An 18,111-nucleotide genomic window follows, 5' to 3' on the forward strand; every position below is an offset into this window, starting at 1 on the left:
CGTCCACACTTCCAACGGACGGCCTTATGTTTAACATTACCGCCCGTCTCCTCAGACTGAGCCCATTTTGAAACTGAGATCATTCTCCTCTTTCCAACCAGGAATATAACTTCCCAGGACACTCCGTCATTCAGCGAAATGTCTCCGAAAGTTCAGGCAGCTTTTACCTCGTCGGGTTTAAAAGATCCAAAACACCCTAAGTAGTGTTTACATTACAAAAGAAAAGGGTTTTCTTCTTGATTATGTAGCAGGGTAGAATATCACAATCATTTGGCCGTAATTGCACCTCGTTACCCGAAGAGGAGATTCAAGATGGGGGAGGAGGGGGGGTTGTTTTTCTTTCTTTCTTCTCCTCTCCCCCCATTTTGGGTTGGCTGGCAGCAAGGGCGCAGAGTTGAAAGCGGGGTTGACAAGCAGATGTTGTGAGAAACCGGTAGCTTATTAGGTTACACAATGCCTCCACTTCAAACGAAGTCGGATGCTGTGCGAAAGTTCAGCCGTGTTTGCCCGCTTCGGCGGCGGGTGCCGGTACGCCGCCGCAGACGCAGCAACAAGTGATTTAATCCTCTGTTTTGGGGACACAAAGCTGGCACTGGTTCAACAAACAACACTCTCTCTCTCTCTGACATAAAAGAACACCTTCGCTGAAGCGTGTTGCTCTACACAGGGTTATGCTGAAGGTGTGTTTTTTTTTTTGTGCAAACACATTAATATGCGTGATTAATGCAGGCGATTTGTCGTGGGCTTTGTTTTAGAAGTTAAAGGTGGAACGGGGGGGGGGGGGGGGGGTGTTGACTACCCCTTGGGGCAACTCAGTCAAATGTAAACAAGAGGCCTTTGAGCCTGAAAGGCTAACCCCGGTTGTTAACCCCTCGGTGTCTGACAGGGGGCATCGCTCTTGAGCTCAACTGCATGGCTAATAACCCAATTAAAAGCATACCGCGCCATACATTATCCTGAAGGGACCGGAGACGCACCACGTACGGGCGTATGTTCACGTGCACGCACGCACGCATGCCTTCTTCTTGGATGTTACGGCTTTGCTTCTGTCTCTTATTCTCTGTATGTTATCATTCTCACACACACACACACACGTACACAGACTCCTAATTAGTGTCTCTCCAATCCTGCGTGTTAAGCGTCTAGCTGTGAGTGGTCCTCCTGGGTGACCTGTGAACTGAACAGGGCTGTGCTCTCTTCCCCCCCCACTTAATGATCAGGCTACAGTGGGTGGTAGCTGTGGTGCTGCTGGGAGATCATTGCTTCATCCCTCACCATCTCGTCGTGGGAGTCGGTGGGAGGTGGAAGGGAATTTGCCACGGGAGGCACAGTGCATGAGAAGTATCTCGTTGTGGAAGAAAGAGGTGGAGGTTCGCTCCGTATGCAAATGTTACTCATTTATTCCAGCACAACGCTGGTTTGTCAAGTCCCACGAACCGTTCACATGTGACCTCATGTATGAACCACATAGGATCTGTTACAGTGTTTATTCCAGCGCAGGGATGAACCCACAGAGTCATCACTCCACAGCTCTCCTCCTCCTTCACGGGGAGTTTTACTGTTCATCAGCGCCTTGTTTTGGTTTTTACGGTCTACAAATTTACTCTTTTGGTTCACTCTCGCCGCTGTCATCGGTGTCGTTTTCAGTCAAAAAAGCCACCGGCCTCAAACCAAACAGCAGACAGACAAAGTGACCAAAGCAGCTGGTGAACATAGTGCAGCATGAAGCGGCTAAGGAGCCAGATATTCCCCTCAGGGGATGTTGGAGACCACAACAAAGCTATAGTTGAGGAGGGATTCTTGGACTAAATGAATTCTAATTTGCAAGGAGACGTTATATGTCAGTGTTGCGTTCGCAACTTGTTGCTCCAAAGTGGCCTAAAAAAACCTGTTTAAGTAAAAGTTCATAGCTGTCACTGTGAGCACACTATACAATCATCTTACCTTGTTTATGGCCGACAATACGTGTTTGAAGGCTGTGACTTTGATTTTATCAATCAATCTGCTATTCATTAATCAATTAGAAATGTGTTTTAAAAAAGGAAAAATAACTTTACAATTGTTTTTATTTTATTTATTATTATTTTATTTACCTCTAGTTCATGGAGAGGTAAGCCTGCCTTTAGCCCCAACCAGAGATGCCAGTAGGCTTTGGGAAAAAGACAAGTCTCACCAGACCAATTACAGACTTGAAAAGGCCTGGCTGGCTATCAGACAGAAAAAAAGGTGCTGTGGTGTGTTTGTGTACAGGAATAACAAGACAGACAGCGCAGTTCACTAGTTCAGAGTACCGCCACCGCCGGGGGCTGAAATGCAGGGAATCCATACTGTACAATAATTATTACGCCCAGAAATAATCATGTGTCATTTGTTACTTTCATGTGGCTTTCCCACTGACAAAATAAGCCTAATCTCCCTCTCATCTCTCTCTCTCTCTCTCTCTCTCTCTCTCTCTCTCTCTCTCTCTCTCTCCCTCCCTCCCCCCCCCCCTCTCTCTCTATCTGTGGTCGACCCGCACCACTCTTAACTCCCATACTCCCACACAAAGTGCAGATTCCAGCAGGGTTGGTCCTCCAGAGTTTGAACACGGTAAACAATTATCTGTCTAGCCCAAAGCAAGCAGCAGCACTGCCCCCACCACCACCACCTCTCTCTCCCTCCCTTTCCCTTTCTCTCCCTTCCTCTCCCTTTCACTTTCTCTCATCTTTCCTCTGCCTTTCCCTGACAGTGGCTTAAATAGAATGTTAATTTTGACTGGAGGATTTCAAAGCCGAGGCAGTTCCTTTTCATCTTGGTGTGCACCGCAAGTTCACCAACACAAAGTCGCTGCGCTCCTTAAAAAAGGAAGTTGTTTTTTCCTCTTCTCTCTCTCTTTCTCTCTGTCTCGTCTCAAAAAAGACACGAGTCATGAGAGTCTGAGAAAAAGCAGTGTTTCAAGGTGATTGTTATTGCCATCCAGTTCCCTTTTGTTTATCACACACTGTTAAATATAAACACACATGCACTAACAGTCAGGGGTCCAGTGCCTTGCTCAAAGAGTCCAAACTCCTTACTTGGTCCATGCAGGGACTTGAACTGGCAACCCTCTGGTTCCAAGCCAGGTCCCCACAGACTGAATCTATGAGGAGGAAAAACGGTCCCAAGAGCAAATGTCCGCACTGACCAGTGGGTGAAACATTGTGCGGTCAGCTGTCCATCTGCTTATTTCCTGTCAATCTGTGACAAATTTAAGAATTCAAATCAAACATCCATTTCTTTATTCCTGTCTCTCCTCTTCTCACCTGTAGCTCATTGCGGAGCTACAGACGTCTGTATGTGACTCAAAGGAGGAGGCTGTTCGTCTGCAGCAGGCCACGGAGAAGCAGTTGAAGGAGTGCAATGTTCTTTGGGACGAGGAGAGGAGGACGACGACTCAACACGCAGACCGGACCAACAAGGTCGGTGTCGCCCACTTAGGAGACTAATCACACTTCATCACACTTTAACCTTTTAAGCATTTCTTCTTTCTTCTGTGGAGTCCAGAGCAATATTACTGCATTATCAGAGTTTGCCACGGTTCATTACAGCAGAGGCACTATACCCGAAATATAGACCACCCCTAAGGGTAGAAGACTTTCAGGAGATATAACGCCTCAGTAGCTGAATGGTTACAGTGCATGCCACGTAACCACCACGTCCCCCCTCTCTTATGTCGCCGGTCTTGCTTCTACACTTTTATCTGTTCAATAAAGACAAAAAAAGGCCCCCAAAAATAATCTTACAAGAGAAAATAACGAACGTTCAGGGCAAAAGGAGCAACGGTGCCAAACGGTAGCACACATCGCAAGTGGCACTAATGTAACGAGTGAGGCATCTAGTGACTTGATTTATCACAAGGCATGTTGTGTGTCAGGATCTGATTGATCACAATCTATGCGATAACAAATCAGAGCAATACTTTACAATTTTGTGAAAGAAGAAATGCTTATCTGACTTTTTTTACAAGTTGGGAAGAAACACAAAGTGGGTCACAATAAGGTGGGATGAGTGAGTAGAAATAATGAGTTTACATGAGTTGTTTGTTAGGTACGTGATCTATTATTGCTTTATTTTTCTCAATACTTGATACTCTTTTTTTACTTCTGTACATATAAATACACCAACGCCACTATAATGGAGGGGATTAAAAACTGCACCAGCGGCAGAATCTGCACTTTGGTCAATCTCCAAGATGTCTGCCCTTTCATCAGTTCCTCTTATCTCCCTTTCTCCTTGATCTCTGAGCAGTCTTATGTGCTCGCTGTCCTGTGTCAGTGGTCTCTGAAGTGTTCATCTGCAGAGGCCAACCTTTACACTTAGAGAAGGAGGGGGGGGTCCATAAACTACATCCTCAACAAAGCCTTGTCTGGATTTGACTTTTATGGAGTAGACGCGGGTCGCTTTTCTTTTGTTAAAACACGGCCAGAGTTTGTATGCATGCGCTCTGTCATTTTTATGGCTCGCTGCAAACTCCAGCGTGTCTTTAAGTGGCTTGTGTGCTCTTTGTCTGTCTGAACCTTTTAAATGTGTCTGCTGCACCCCACTTCTTCAGTCAGAGCCGCTCTATATCATTGCTGACATTCTCTTTCACAGTTTGAACTCCTTTTTTTATTTCTCTCTTGTGTTTATTCTTTGAAACCTGTCCTAACTCAACTCCACATGTAATATTAGTTGATCAAATTTAGGTATGAGAGGAAGAATGTGTCATTGAGACACTATACAAGTACAATCTGTCAGTCGTTTAACATGCTAAAGGTAGTTAAAGAAACCGTAGTAAGCTACAAAACACTGCTGTCCTGTAACTGTCTTACGTACAGCGCAACACTTTTTTAAAATGGCGATAAAACAATATTTTGTTCATTTTTTCCCCCCCGTTCTTTTCCCTGATCTTCATCCTCGTCCGTGCAGATTTCTCTTTTTGGACTCACGGGATCTTTTATTCTGCCTCGTGCCCCAGCTGGGACACGGTGGCAGTTGATTGGGTGTGGCTCACTAAATACAGAATTGTTGTGAAATGAGCGGTCATCGCGGTGTTTTCACAGACGAAAAGGTCAAAAGCTGTTAAAACTGTTGTGCTTGTATCTGACGTTTGCACCAGTCAACTGGGGCTTTATCTAACATTATACATCATAACATGCGGCTGATTTGCAGTCTAATAATATGAATAATGCTTATAATCTTATTATCAAAGAAAATAAATATGTAAATCAGAAGCATCTAAGTGCTGCGTAAACTTGTGTCGGGCACAGGCCTTGGCATCTGTGTCGGGAGCAGACAAAGGCTTTCTGTTTCCATTATCTGTGTCCTCATTATTACGATCCCCCACCCACCAACGAGACCCCCAATTAATGGTTGAGTTGCTTATTGAGAGCCAGACATGAGGGGATGAAGAGGATCAATAAGGGAGAGGAAGGTAAGATTGGTCAAACAGCAGAAAAAGAGACAGAAATAGAATAAATAGTTGGTGTGAACTTTGAAAGAAGAGGGAGAGGAGAAAGGCCACAATGAAGAGGAGGAAAGGAGGCGAGAGGGGGAAGCAACAAAAGGATGGAGGAAGTGTGAGGATTGAGACAGCAAACAGAAGGACAAGAGAACAAAAAGAGAGGGTGAGAGAGAAGAAAGAAAGAAATGGCGGAGAGCTGTCAGTGGGCCATGGAGGGAGTGTGTCGCCTGCTGACATTGTTTCCATGCAGCTCACTTCAAAGGGCTCGGATTATGAAGAGAGCGAGGGGCTTCAGACAATGGGAGGGGAAGAAAATAACATCAAAGTTAGCCGCGCATTTGAATCGGGATAATCCCAAAACAGTTGTTCTGAATGCACGCTGCACCGGATCAGATGTCCCTTTTTTTCTTTCTTTTTTTTTTTCTTTTTTTCTTCACCCTCGCGAGCCCCGTTCTGTCGTTTCTCACTTAAATGTAGCTCCCTCTGTGGCTCTACTGTACTTGTGACTTCTTACAAGTGGGTGTAAACTGCACAGACCTTTGAATCTTGTAAAACCCCTTTTTTTAGAACAACGGTAGTACAGTTAAGTATGCTCATTATCTTGGGCTTTTTATATAAGTGACGTTTAGGGGGGAGTATTTTAGTGGTGTGTGTGTGTGTGTGTGTGTGTGTGTGCCTGCCCTTCTCACTTTTAATAGGACATGGACTAAATATCAAAGTGTGTTTTGCAGGCTGGTTAGCGTGATGCCAACAAACACACTGCTGGGCACCAAGTAGCTTTGCTCTCTGATGTGAACTTCAAGCTCAATTAGGCGTTCTTTTATATATATTAACTTTGAAATAAATTGCTCTTTTTTTAGGTGAAAGAGCTTCTTGCACTGTTGAACCCAGCTCTGCAGGTTTTTGCCACTTTTAGCTCAATGTTGTGGTTTTCTGGTTCGCACATAGATTGAAGGGTTGTGAGATTCGACCAGACGTCAGAGGACTAGACATAAACACAGGAACAGGAAGTTGCAGTGTCACACGTTTGGATAATAAGGAAAGAGAACCTGAGGTTATGTAAATTGCCCTTCCAATGTTTCCCCTCACCTTCTCCCTTTGTCACTCGTGAATGATCCCTCATATGGAGTCGTTATATTTAGGTTACCAATTATCTCATAATGAGCAAGGCAGGAGTGGGCAGTTTGGAACCAGGCCGGGTGTCAGAGGACTGTGGAAGGTGAAAGCGAGATGAAAGCATTGTAGTTGCTTTCATCTGTCCAGTCTATTCATATCAGGTAAGGGGAATGGGAACCAATATGGAGGAAGCCAGCGCAGCTCATTGGGACACAGCCAGGCGTTTGGGTGAGAGGATTATTCACTTCCTGATGTCATCTTGTTTCCCTACATGTGGTATCTTGGTAATGTGTCTCCCCTTTGTGGATGGGTTTTCTTAACTTTGATGAGACGAGGGGAGGGCTGAGGTGAATGTGAAGTTTAATAGTGAGGTTATTGGGATTAGTTTAGTACATGATGTGTGCACAGCCAGTGTTTTTGCCTGTGCGTGTGTGTGTGTGTGTGTGTGTGTGTGTGTGCGCCTGAAATGTGCAGCTGCCAAATCTGAAAGAACTCCAGCCCACATTAGCCTGCCAAGAGAAAGGTACACACACAAACACACACACACAGGCCATGTCTCTTCTCTTCTCTCTCTCTCTCTCACACACCTTATCTTTCCAACTCTGTGTCTTCAAACTCTTTCCGTCTGTCTCCACACACACACACACACACACAAGCACACATGCTCACCTCGCCCTGCCAAAAGGGAGAGGTGGCTGGTGAATAAACAATGGCACTCCGCCCATAGTGTCACCCGCCTGGGCTTTGATCAGCACCGCTGTTCCTTCTCCCCACAGCAGTGCTTCCTGTCTTGCTGCCTGCTGAATTGTGCTATGCTCACGAGCGCGCGCACACACACACACACACACACACATAACTTTGTGTTTATGTCTCATTCTTATACATGGGCTCACATATAATATCTTTTTTTCGCATTCTCTCCTCACTAAGTCTTTATCCGTGTCTCTCTCTGCCTCGAACTTGCTCACAAACACAGCTTTGAGTTAGTGCCCTTGTGTCGACATCTTTCAATAGTGTTGCATTCTCTAACATACACACACACACACAGGAATACACACTTTGATCCAGCAGTAACTTCTCGTGCGAGTCAAAGAGAAGGTCCTGTTGTAGTGTCCTCCGGTGAAGTGACAGCAGACACATTACATAATGCAACAGTGACCATCGTCTCACTCCGTTTGTAGATGAGAGTGAATATATATGAGGTGCGCCATTCTTTGTACACTTGACAGTGTGCGGTGTACATTTCTCTCTCAAATTTAGATTCCATGTGATGTAGTTGTTTTTGCTTTTGTGAATGCATACCAGTAATGGATAAGGCTCCAGCGCGCACACACACACAAACATGCACACATTCAAGGGGGCTAGTTGCAGCAGCTGCAGTTTGTCTGTAGAACAGTAGTTATATATGCATTAGTTTCTGAGGGGCTTGAAAGGATGACTTTGCCTGTGGGAAGGAATGGCAGCAGTGGATCAAGAACAGGTGTGTTGGATACCCTCTGTTGCAGAGGCAAAGAGCTGCTTCAACGTGTGTGTGTGTGTGTGTGTGTGTGTGTTGTTTGGTCTTCTCTGTTCGTGTGTCTGTCCATGTCCTTCAACACATGTCCATATTCTTCATGTCAACCTTGAACTGTGCATTTGTTTACTGAAGTTTAAGCCACCTGTCATTCTGCCACTTTCTTTTTTCCTGTGTGTGTGTGTGTGTGTGTGTGTGTGTGTGTGTGTGTGTGTGTGTGTGTGTGTGTGTGTGTGTGTGTGTGTGTGTGTGTGTGTGTGTGTGTGTGTGTGTGTGTGTGTGTGTGTGTACTACTGTCATTTTATTTTACTAAAAGTTACTGTGAGGAAATGGTTATGAATCAATGTAATACTGACGCCTCTATATGACCAATAGAAGTAAACGAGACCATCAACGAGACGATGGGCTTTTTCCTCTATAGTTATTGTTAATGCTCGTCGGACTCCGCGCAAAATCAGACGAAATCATGCAGGTCCATCCGAAATTCCATCCGCTCCGACTCCTGAAGGGCCTCCAGCAGGACCGGATCCAGCTCCGCTGCCGCCTTCAACCTGTCGTCTCCGGGGCAGACTGTCGGACCCTTCTGCAGTACAATGAGAGGTTTTCAAAAGGGACTCTGGTGCTACCGCCTTTGTCCACAGGGGCCGCCAAAATCAACGCAAAATCGTATGTTCCTCAAAGTAGCTTTAAAGGTGTATTAACAATTGTTTCCAGTGTTAACATTACATCTAATTACTCCCTGTTTTGAGGAAGACTATTACTTCTAGTGTCACTGAGAATCAAACACCTCTTTTTTTAACCTTTAGACAAATCTTTGGTCGGCCTGTCATGTTGGTGTGAGTGTGAAACTCTACATGTGTGCCTGGTGTTGGCTGATTGATGGCTTTTCCGGCTGTGGGCAGATTCCCGGCAGCGTTTGATCCGCGTATCAGACGAGGTGGAAGTAGGAGTAAGCGAGAGATAACATTCCAGGATGCAACTAGGGAACGTGGGAAGTAGAACAGCTCACAGAGACCATGCTCCATTCTCGGACAACAAACGGAAATGACTCATTAAACCACAGGCCTAATGCGAAGTACAAAGAAACCACGACGGCCTAATGCCTCGTTCTTCCCCGTTTTCAAGAAGCCCGAGTATAGATAAGTCCGGGCTGTCTGCTGAAGTAGCCGCCATTACTGCGGTGGCACCTCATTTCTAGTGACACTGTAATTTATGCAAAGGATTTCACTGCGTAAGAGCTTCTGCTAAGAAATCTGTCCAGCAGATCCTGTAGTCAGGAAATGGCATTAAATTCAGTTAGAATATACGAAACTAAAACCATTTTAATTGAGTCCAGTTTTAACAGATGGCTTGGCGTCTTTTCTGTGCTGCTAGCAGCTGCTCCAACAACGAGCAAAAGGGCACAAGGCTTTTTAAGGGTTAACTGTAGCCACAGTGAAGTCGGGCATATTTCAAGCAACACTAAATGCAGAAATGAGATATATGCATAAACCTAGGGGTTCCCAACCTGACCACGTTGGTGTATTACTTGGTGTTATTGATCATTATTAGGGCAAAAGAACACCATTTATGTTAGAAATTACAAATGGAAGGAGCTGACGGGATTTCATTTTGACTTTCATGCCAATAAATTGATTGATTGATAACATGAAGTTTCCATGCAGCTTGAACTTCGCTTCAACTGCGAAGAATATGAAATTCCCTGTGATTTGTGTGCTGAGAACAGCCTCATGGAAGTGATACTTTGCCATATTTCAGTGTATAAGCAAACAGAATTCGTTAAAGCAGGTCATTTGTTAACAAATTCCGATAAATGCCGGTACCACTACCAGTCCCCTTAAAGTGATACGACACCATCTGAGTACTTCATTCGATACCATTTGAAGCCGAAGCGGTTCACTGACTCCTCATCAAATGAGGGACGTGCTTTCCACACAGAGCATACTTTTTTAATGATTTATTACGATATCATGATGATGAGTCAGGTCATGAAAATATTGCAGCTTTTTTGTGAAACACAGATGCAGGTTGTTGTTTTTATGAGTTACCTTCTGTTCCGTCCATGAAAGCTCTTAGAGGTGCGTTATTCAACAGAATCGGCCTAAAGGAAAATGAATAATACACACTAAGAAATGACTGCATGTGCATGGTCTGCTGAGTCACCCGGGTCTGCTTCAGCTCCACCTCTTTGCCCATTGTTTGATCAGCAGGCAGTTGGGCTGTGTCTTCACTTTGGCTTTTCAGAAACCTATGGGTGGAGACTACGTCTATATTTCACAGAGTCTTAACTCTTAAATACCGTCACCACCTTTTTGATTCATGCAGGCAGCAGCAGTCTACAGGCTGGAAGACTGCCTTCAGCTAATTCAGTGGAACACGTTCAGCTAGATGTACGTGGAGACATGTTGTTGCCTGCTATGAATGAAGCCTGTTGTTTGACATCAATTAATACTTTTCTGGCAAGAGCCTGAACATTTCATCTTGAAATAAAACCACAATCTGTTTTTTTTTTATTATTTAAGACAATAGTTTTTAGGTTGCAATTGTGTTTTGGAGTTTTGCTAAACTTTACATCCATTAAATGATACACCACTTGATAAACAGAATATATGTATGTGAGCCCACACACACACACACACACACACAGGGCATATGGTGCATATTTCAGAGTTGTTTCCTATTCTCTTTCTACTGTAGCTCACAGCAGCTGAAAGAGACAGCGATGGAAAGATAGAGAACAGTGCGTTCCCCCTGTGGGCACAGCGCGGTTGCAACATGTCTTCATTACCGCGGCAATTGTCTTTCTATTTTCATCAGTACTAGGGAAGGCGCCTCCATAACTGTGCCGACATGTGTGCATATTGCAATAGACGAGATAACTGTTCCGTTTGCCGTTCAGGAGAGTTTGCCGCCGCCGTCATCGTATCTTCCCACTTCAGTTCGAAAATCAACTCAGGGGGGGAAAAGTGCTGGAAAGCATCAAAAGCACTGAAAGCAAGTCAGTTCATACCAATACCAGTGATACGTTTCAGAGGGGCTGTCCTGGTCGACTTGCTAAACCACATCTTTTTATTCCTACACACAGACAGACAAAAGTTTCACTTCTCTAACACCTCAGGAGGGAGACCTCTCTCCCTCCCCTCCTCTTCCTCGTCCTCCTCCTACAGCTTCTCTCTTGCACTCACTTCTGTACCTTTCCCACAATCCTTTGATAAAAGTGCAGATAAAAGAGAGTCTGTGCTCATCTCTCTGGCCATCCACCTCTCCTTGAGGTTAGCGCCTCCTTTATTATTTACTATTAGATCAGTAAACATACATTCACACACCGCCTTGTTCTACTAAAGCTGCTGTGTGTGTGTGTGTGTGTGTGTGTGTGTGTGTGTGTGTGTGTGTGTGTGTGTGTGTGTGTGTGTGTGTGTGTGTGTGTGGGGGCGCAGTCCACATACTGTGTCTTTGCTTATGTGTCTGTGTGCTTCGTGCCCCTTGTGTATGTATCCGTTCTTACCCTTTTGCTTGTGTGTGTGTGTGTGTGTGTGTGTGTCCCTGGCTGGAGGCGGTGCAGTGTGAGGTTTTCGCTGCTGTCTGAAGTCGTCCAGCCTCAGTGTCATTAGAGGATCTCTTTAATCCAGACTTTGGGAGAAACTTCTGACAGCACGCTGCAAATAGAAGGCCCCGCCGCACATGAAGAGCAGCTCGGCTCCTAACAAAACACCAAGTTTAAAGAGGCCCCTGGCCTTTTTTTTTTTTTTTTTTCTCCCACTATTCCCTCCCTTCTTTCTTCTCTGCTCCCCCCCCCCCCCCCCCCCCCCCCCCCTTTGCCCTCTGTTGCTTTTACTTCACCCTAGGGAAACATGCTTGCCTTATCTGCGCAGAAGGACCACCCAGGAAAGATGACTCGGGCATCGGTGTGTCTGTACGCCCGTGTGTGTGTGCGTGCGTGCGTGCGTGCGTGTGTGTGTGTGTGTGTGCATAAAACACTGGAATTGCACACTCATCTGACTGAGTGTAGCACTCACATTTTTCAGAACTGTAGCTGTTAATATTAATGCATGCCTATACCTGCATGGATCGCTCTGAGCGGCGTGTTTGTTGGTGCTTGCGTGCGCGTGTGCCTCGCTAATCCTTTGAGCCAAAGTTTGGAATGAAAGGCAGAGGTGCATTGCTGATGGAGAGGTGAGAGAGAGAGAGAGAGAGAGGCCTTCAAGTTGCAGACTGCGGCACTTTGCAGCAGAGGTACACTACGCTGCCCCCCCCCCCCCCCCGGCTCCTCACTCCGGCCTCGTGTTCTCCTCCTTCACGTCCCTCCCGTCTCTCAGTCACACCTTTCTGAGCTGATATCCTCCGCCTGTCTTATCTTATGCTTTGCATTTTCTTTACTTTTTTTTCCCTCCTGCAGGCACCTTTCTCTTTCACTCTCCACCTTCTCCTCTCCCTCCCTCCCTCCCTCCACGCCCCCTCCCTCCATCTCTCTCCCTAAGGAAATCTGATTTCCCCCTCTTCCTGGCCTGTTCACAATGATCCCAGTCTGCATGACTGATAAAGACCATATCGACCGTGGCATCTGGAGACACTTTAGCAGGATCCTCTACACGCCGCCTTTCACACACACTAAATACTATTGAAACGACCAGCATCTTGTGGGGATCAATGATAAAAAGCTGCTGCGCCTGCAAAATTATTTTGTGGAATTGTGTTTCCAAGGGCCCCACTTTCATACTTCCCCTCAAATGCTTTGAGAAATGACTGTATATGTTAGCCTTATTTACAAAATCATTATTTTTGAGATGTTTATGCCCGACGCTGGTATTTAAACTGCACCAGGAGGGCTGTCCACGTGTTCATTCTCAGTAATCTCTTTTTCTTGAATTCCTATTTGCGGCGACCAGAGTCGGTGCGATATCCTTTTCTCTGACTCGATATTTCCGAGGTCCTTTCTGACTCACAAAGAGCTTTTTATCCATCATCCCATATGATTCTATTAATGAAGTGACAAGTGCTGAACTTTCTACCCTCAGAGTTGTTTTGAGCACATCAGATACAGAACCCACATGAAAGAGACGGAACACGTCAGCAGCGAGGCCCACTAAGTCAGCCGTTACTTCCCAGAAGACCTGGTCCAGAAAGGCTGTGTCACGGTGCGGGGAATCAGGGAGTGGGATCAGAAACGGGAGGCGTGATTCATCCGAGTCTTCTTTGTCGGTCGTAGTGCTGCCTTTAAAGGACAGATGTAGATGAGCTGAGGGTCGCGATGGAGAAGTTTTGGAGAAAGAAAGGGTAGAACGTAGTTTATCCACTTACATACAGCAAGAAACACACTTCCTAATCAAGAAATGAACAATCTGTGCCACACATTCTGCTGCTTTATATCATCTGACCGTATAAACGGTTTAAACTCCCAAAGCTTTTCTAGCGTCGTTGCGCCTTTTTTTTTGATTCACCAATAAACAAAATGAAATGATGAAACCGATGGCAAGGGGTTGCACTGGATGGAGACGTGGGCTGCGATGGGATCGTGACTGGCTCAGAAACACCCTGATTAATAGGATCAACGTGCCGCAAGAAGCAGCTGCCTTTCATGCTGCCGAGCTAAAACTGACCCCAACGTGCTCCTGAATCCATCTCCAAGAGGCATAAATTAACAACTGCAGAAGAAGGAGGTACATTATGCATCAATGCGGTTCAGGTGTGAGTTCAACACTCCGGTGACTCTGTAAAATGATTAAAGAAAGAAAACCTCGGGTGCGTTTTTCATCAGTTTCATTTACGGTGAGATCTTCTGTGTCCAACAATCCGACAACAGAGGTTTCGACTTTCCTTTCTAGTCCGTAGTTCTCTGAGAGTTGCGACCCCGAAGCCGAACAGTCTGCGTGTGATTTATGTCGGCGTAGTGGGCTGTAGATCAGGCCGGTCATGCCTATCACCTGGACTGTGTTTCCATCGGCTCTCAGAATCGACGAGGCAACACCTGGCCCGCTCACTCAACTCCACTGGGGCGACACACCGAGGACGTTGATGCTAACCAGTGCCCCCCCCCCCCCCCATACACTTGTTGTGTGTGTGGAAAGTGTAAATGCATGTGTGTGCCTTTCATGTTCAGGTGTGCGTGTATATCTCTCTCTCTCTCTCTGCTTTTCATGCAGACTAATCAAAGACGAAGTGTCCACATGTGCACTCAAAACATCTGGTTCTACGTCGCATGAAGGAACTGCGCCTTTCTTTCCGCTGCTATCACTTACAGGCAGGGAGGGAAATAAATGTCCTACACACACACACACACACACACACACACATATATTGTCTTACTTACTTGCTTGAATCTTAGAAAGCAAAATAGATTAAACTCTTTATTGGCGCCTGTGGGGAAATTTGATCAACTCAGGCGTTTGTATGCGAGAGAGGTTGTTATCCACTAAATGATACATCGCTCTTATTTACTGCCAAAGAAATAATGACCCTTAAAGGAGTGCAAGTTTTACTAAAGCCTTGGAAGTTTGCTAATTCCCTGAGCGAGCGAGTCTCTCTTTCTGCATGCCCTTGTCTATAAATGAGTTTGGGCTTAATGAGGCCAGCTTTCCAGTAATTACTGTCATGACTTCGTTATTAGCCTTTTAACACGCAAAGACTAATCACAGGCGGCATCTCTCCTCGCCGTCCCTCTGTCCTTCCTTCTGTCTCATTTGTCTCTGTCCTGCACATTCTCTCATTGGGCTCCGTATGTCTTGTTTTCTCATTCAGAAGTGTCTTTACATTTCACCACACGGATCTGCAGTTTCTGTTCTTTTTCCCCGTCAGTCAGCCGACAACACTGACTGTCTCTCCCTTCCCCCAGGCTCTGCAGGAAATGGTGGGAAGTCTACAGAGGCAGCTGCACTGCTCGGAGAAGAAGCTGCTGAGCAAGGAGCTCGAGACCGACGAGAAGGTAACGCCGTCACTTTTTCATGCTCGTCGGACATTCGCAAGAGAGGCTTAAACTCATTTGCTCCTCGCCATCACCGGCGCATCAGCCTCAGCCTTTCTTCGTTGATGTCACTCGACTTTTCTTGTCACGCATGTGTAGCACACAGCAGTTTGGGGGTCCGGTGCCTTGCTCAAGAGCTTCACGGCTGTGCCCAGGAGGCGAACCGGCACCTCTCCATCTACCAGTCCATACTTGAGCCGGCTGACCCTCATGTTACCAAACCGAGTCCCCACGGACTGAGCTACTGGCCCACCTCACACCTCTCTCTTTGCTTCTTGCCAGCACAAAACACCCACCTTTGCTCCCCCATCCCCTGGTGTCCCGAGCCCCTCACCCTCAGTTGCCATCCTTACCAGACCCTCCAGGGGGCCACAAAAGACAGAAAAGAAACAGGATCCTTTCTGCCCTCCCCTCGTCACTCTACCATCTCCTGTTCAGAGCCACAGATATGCCCCCTCGCACATTTCCCAAATTCCTTGAGATTTGGCTTCAAGAGCCAGCGCCTAGGGCCAGGAATGCCACCACCGCCTGTGTTCAGAGGGAAGCCTCTGTGTGTGCACACACGCTCCCCATTGCTCCCCAGAATGCCCTGTAATCAGGCTCTGTTTTGACCTTGACACACAGAGAGAAGAAAGCACTAATGACTACACTCACACGGGAGGCTCTTCTTTGTACCCTGGTATGTACACCAAAGGCATTCATCCCCTTGTGTCCCCTGTGATCCACCCACTGACCCTTGTACACACTTCACACACTCGTCACACACCTCGGTGTCTGGCCGTCGTAAATCTGCAGGAAGGGGGTCAGTGGTTTTTAGGAGCCGTTGGTCGCTGACCTCGTCCCAGAGGCGCTGCGCGTTGTTTCCTATAGCCGGAGAGGAGCTGACCCCTGAACCTGCCGGGCTGTGATGTCAGACCGCGTCGTCTGGAGACGAGTTTGGGTTACTCTGTTTTTCTGCTTCGCTTTAATGTGTTTTGTTAGTGTTATTTACCGGGTGATCCATCACTGAAGACACGATCAATAGATGTATCGGTGAAAATGTTTTCCCGCAGAGAGTTGAAAGAAATGTACCTGCTCTCTGATATTTCTCTCTCAAGGTGAAGAGTACATCTTTTTATGTTTCTAACCAGCATATCGTTTCCATGTTATCCGCTTGTAGCGTGACTTTAGATGTTCAGTGATAGCAGTGGAAGGTGTTGACGTAAACTATAGGTAGATGATGTCGGTTCAATCAGACGTTGGTCCACAGCTTTGAAGATGCCAACACATCTTCGGATTTCCACAGAGTTCAACTCATGACATTTTACTTAAAAACAAAAATATTGTGGATGTCATTTTTTATTAATAAAAGTTAATTTACTCCTTTATTTCGCACATTAAATCACTCAAAACCCACTTACTGCTTGCGGTCTATAGAGCTTAGTCTTGTTTTGATCCTGGCGCCAGTAAGAAACACAGATTTTAGTGCTGATACCAAAGATGCTTTTTTTTTTTATCTGGGGAAAAAAATCAGCAACATTATGATTTAAATCAGGCAATATGTCACAGCGAAGAACGGGTAAACAAGACGAAGAATTTGATGAAGCATTTGGTACCAATTGTACGTACTTGACGGTTCTCAACTCTCTGCCACAAACACATTTCGCTAATCGATCGCAGATTGCTTCGCCGCGACAAAAGTTGGCAGCGACGACGCAAACAGGAAGTGTGCCACAGTCGGGTTAGAATGGAGGAATCTCCGCACGTCAGCCGACTCTGACGCTTCAACAGATACCCACGGAAGGATGAGATCTGAAGCTCGCGGTTCTAGGAAGAGCTTTGCTAATGTCTTCACCGGTAAGAGGAGACGCCTTCGCTCAGCTCATAGGATGGACAGGTTCCTGGCAATGTATGTCCGCACAGAGCCTTCGAGTACAACTTCTAATGATGAAATCTACGTCACGCAGACCCTCGCACAATCGCGGACGCACAAAGTATAACTTGGGTTTCACAGTGTTTTTGCACAGAGCTTAAAGTGTGTTTGTGTGCACCCCTAGTTTGGCAAAGAGTCACAGTTCTACTCCCTGTGTGGAGAGAGAGGCTGAATCATATATGTATTCCTGCCTCCTACCCTGCTCTCACCTAAGGTCAGGTGTGTGTGTGTGTGTGTGGTGCATGTCAACAGCAAAACTGCCTTTCTGCTGTGTGTTGCTATTTGGTTGGTGTGTGACCGTTTGCATTTATCTTAAGTGCGTCCTCATCGTTCGTTGTTTTCTTTTTTGTATATGATAATAATAATCCTCCACTCTCTGTCTCCTCACGCCGATATTGCCCTAGTTTATCTGCCAAGACTTGTCTTTGTAATCCGATCCCTCCCATGCACAAAAAAAAAAAAGCAGCCTTTCTGCCCAGACTTCACACAGATGTTGCTTGCCTTACACTTGCAGGGCCCTCGCAGGCTCGCACTCTAAAATGGCGGATCAGCAGCTCCTTGTGTGGTTGAATTCTCCTTGAAGAGAGCAGCAGAATGTTGAAGAGCACGGCTCTTTGTATGAATACATAATGACACAGTGGGCACGGCGAAATGTACACGTTTTTAGAGATGTGTTCTCCTGCATCGTGGGACCCTGCTGAAATAAAAAATAAGTCATTTCTGTAGTTGTTTTCGGTGTTGACGGCGACAAAACAAAAATGCAGAGGAGTTGAATTTAAGTTCTGTCGTCTGAGTCGTCTTCCTGCGTGCTGTTTTTGTTGAGGCATATTACATCAGCAGCTACCAATCCATCCCATAGTTCTAACAACTTCAATGAGATCTGTAGCCAATTCTAATCTCCTCCTTCCTACCGGTTTTCTTTTTTTTTCCCCTCTCACACCAAAGTGTTTTTGAATTCAAATCGCTCCTTGGTGAACTCCGAGTGCCAACTCAGTGGATGTGGAGGTGCAAACTTTGTGAGTGGCGTCATTTTGATGTACCCCCTTGTTCCTGACAAGGTTTTTGTCACTTTGGAACAAGGGGGGGGGGGGTATATCAAAAATGTCTTTCCAGCAGCTACTCCCCCCCCACCCTCCCAACCTGTCCCACGC

The 18,111-nt window shown here is 46.1% G+C and overlaps 1 protein-coding gene across 1 annotated transcript in view; it reads left to right on the forward strand.

The window, feature by feature from the left end:
* Positions 1-18,111, forward strand: part of cep112 (centrosomal protein 112) — an 83,875-nt gene that overhangs the window by 60,570 nt on the left and 5,194 nt on the right. The window contains exons 23-24 of the mRNA XM_076086021.1: positions 3,288-3,437; positions 14,920-15,009. Coding sequence (XP_075942136.1) covers positions 3,288-3,437; positions 14,920-15,009 — 240 coding nt within the window. The remainder of the gene's footprint in view (positions 1-3,287; positions 3,438-14,919; positions 15,010-18,111) is intronic.

The sequence above is a fragment of the Anarhichas minor genome, unplaced genomic scaffold, assembly GCF_050575085.1.
Source record: "Anarhichas minor isolate MPS153535 unplaced genomic scaffold, ASM5057508v1 ptg000007l, whole genome shotgun sequence".
NCBI classification, from domain to species: Eukaryota; Metazoa; Chordata; class Actinopteri; order Perciformes; family Anarhichadidae; genus Anarhichas; species Anarhichas minor.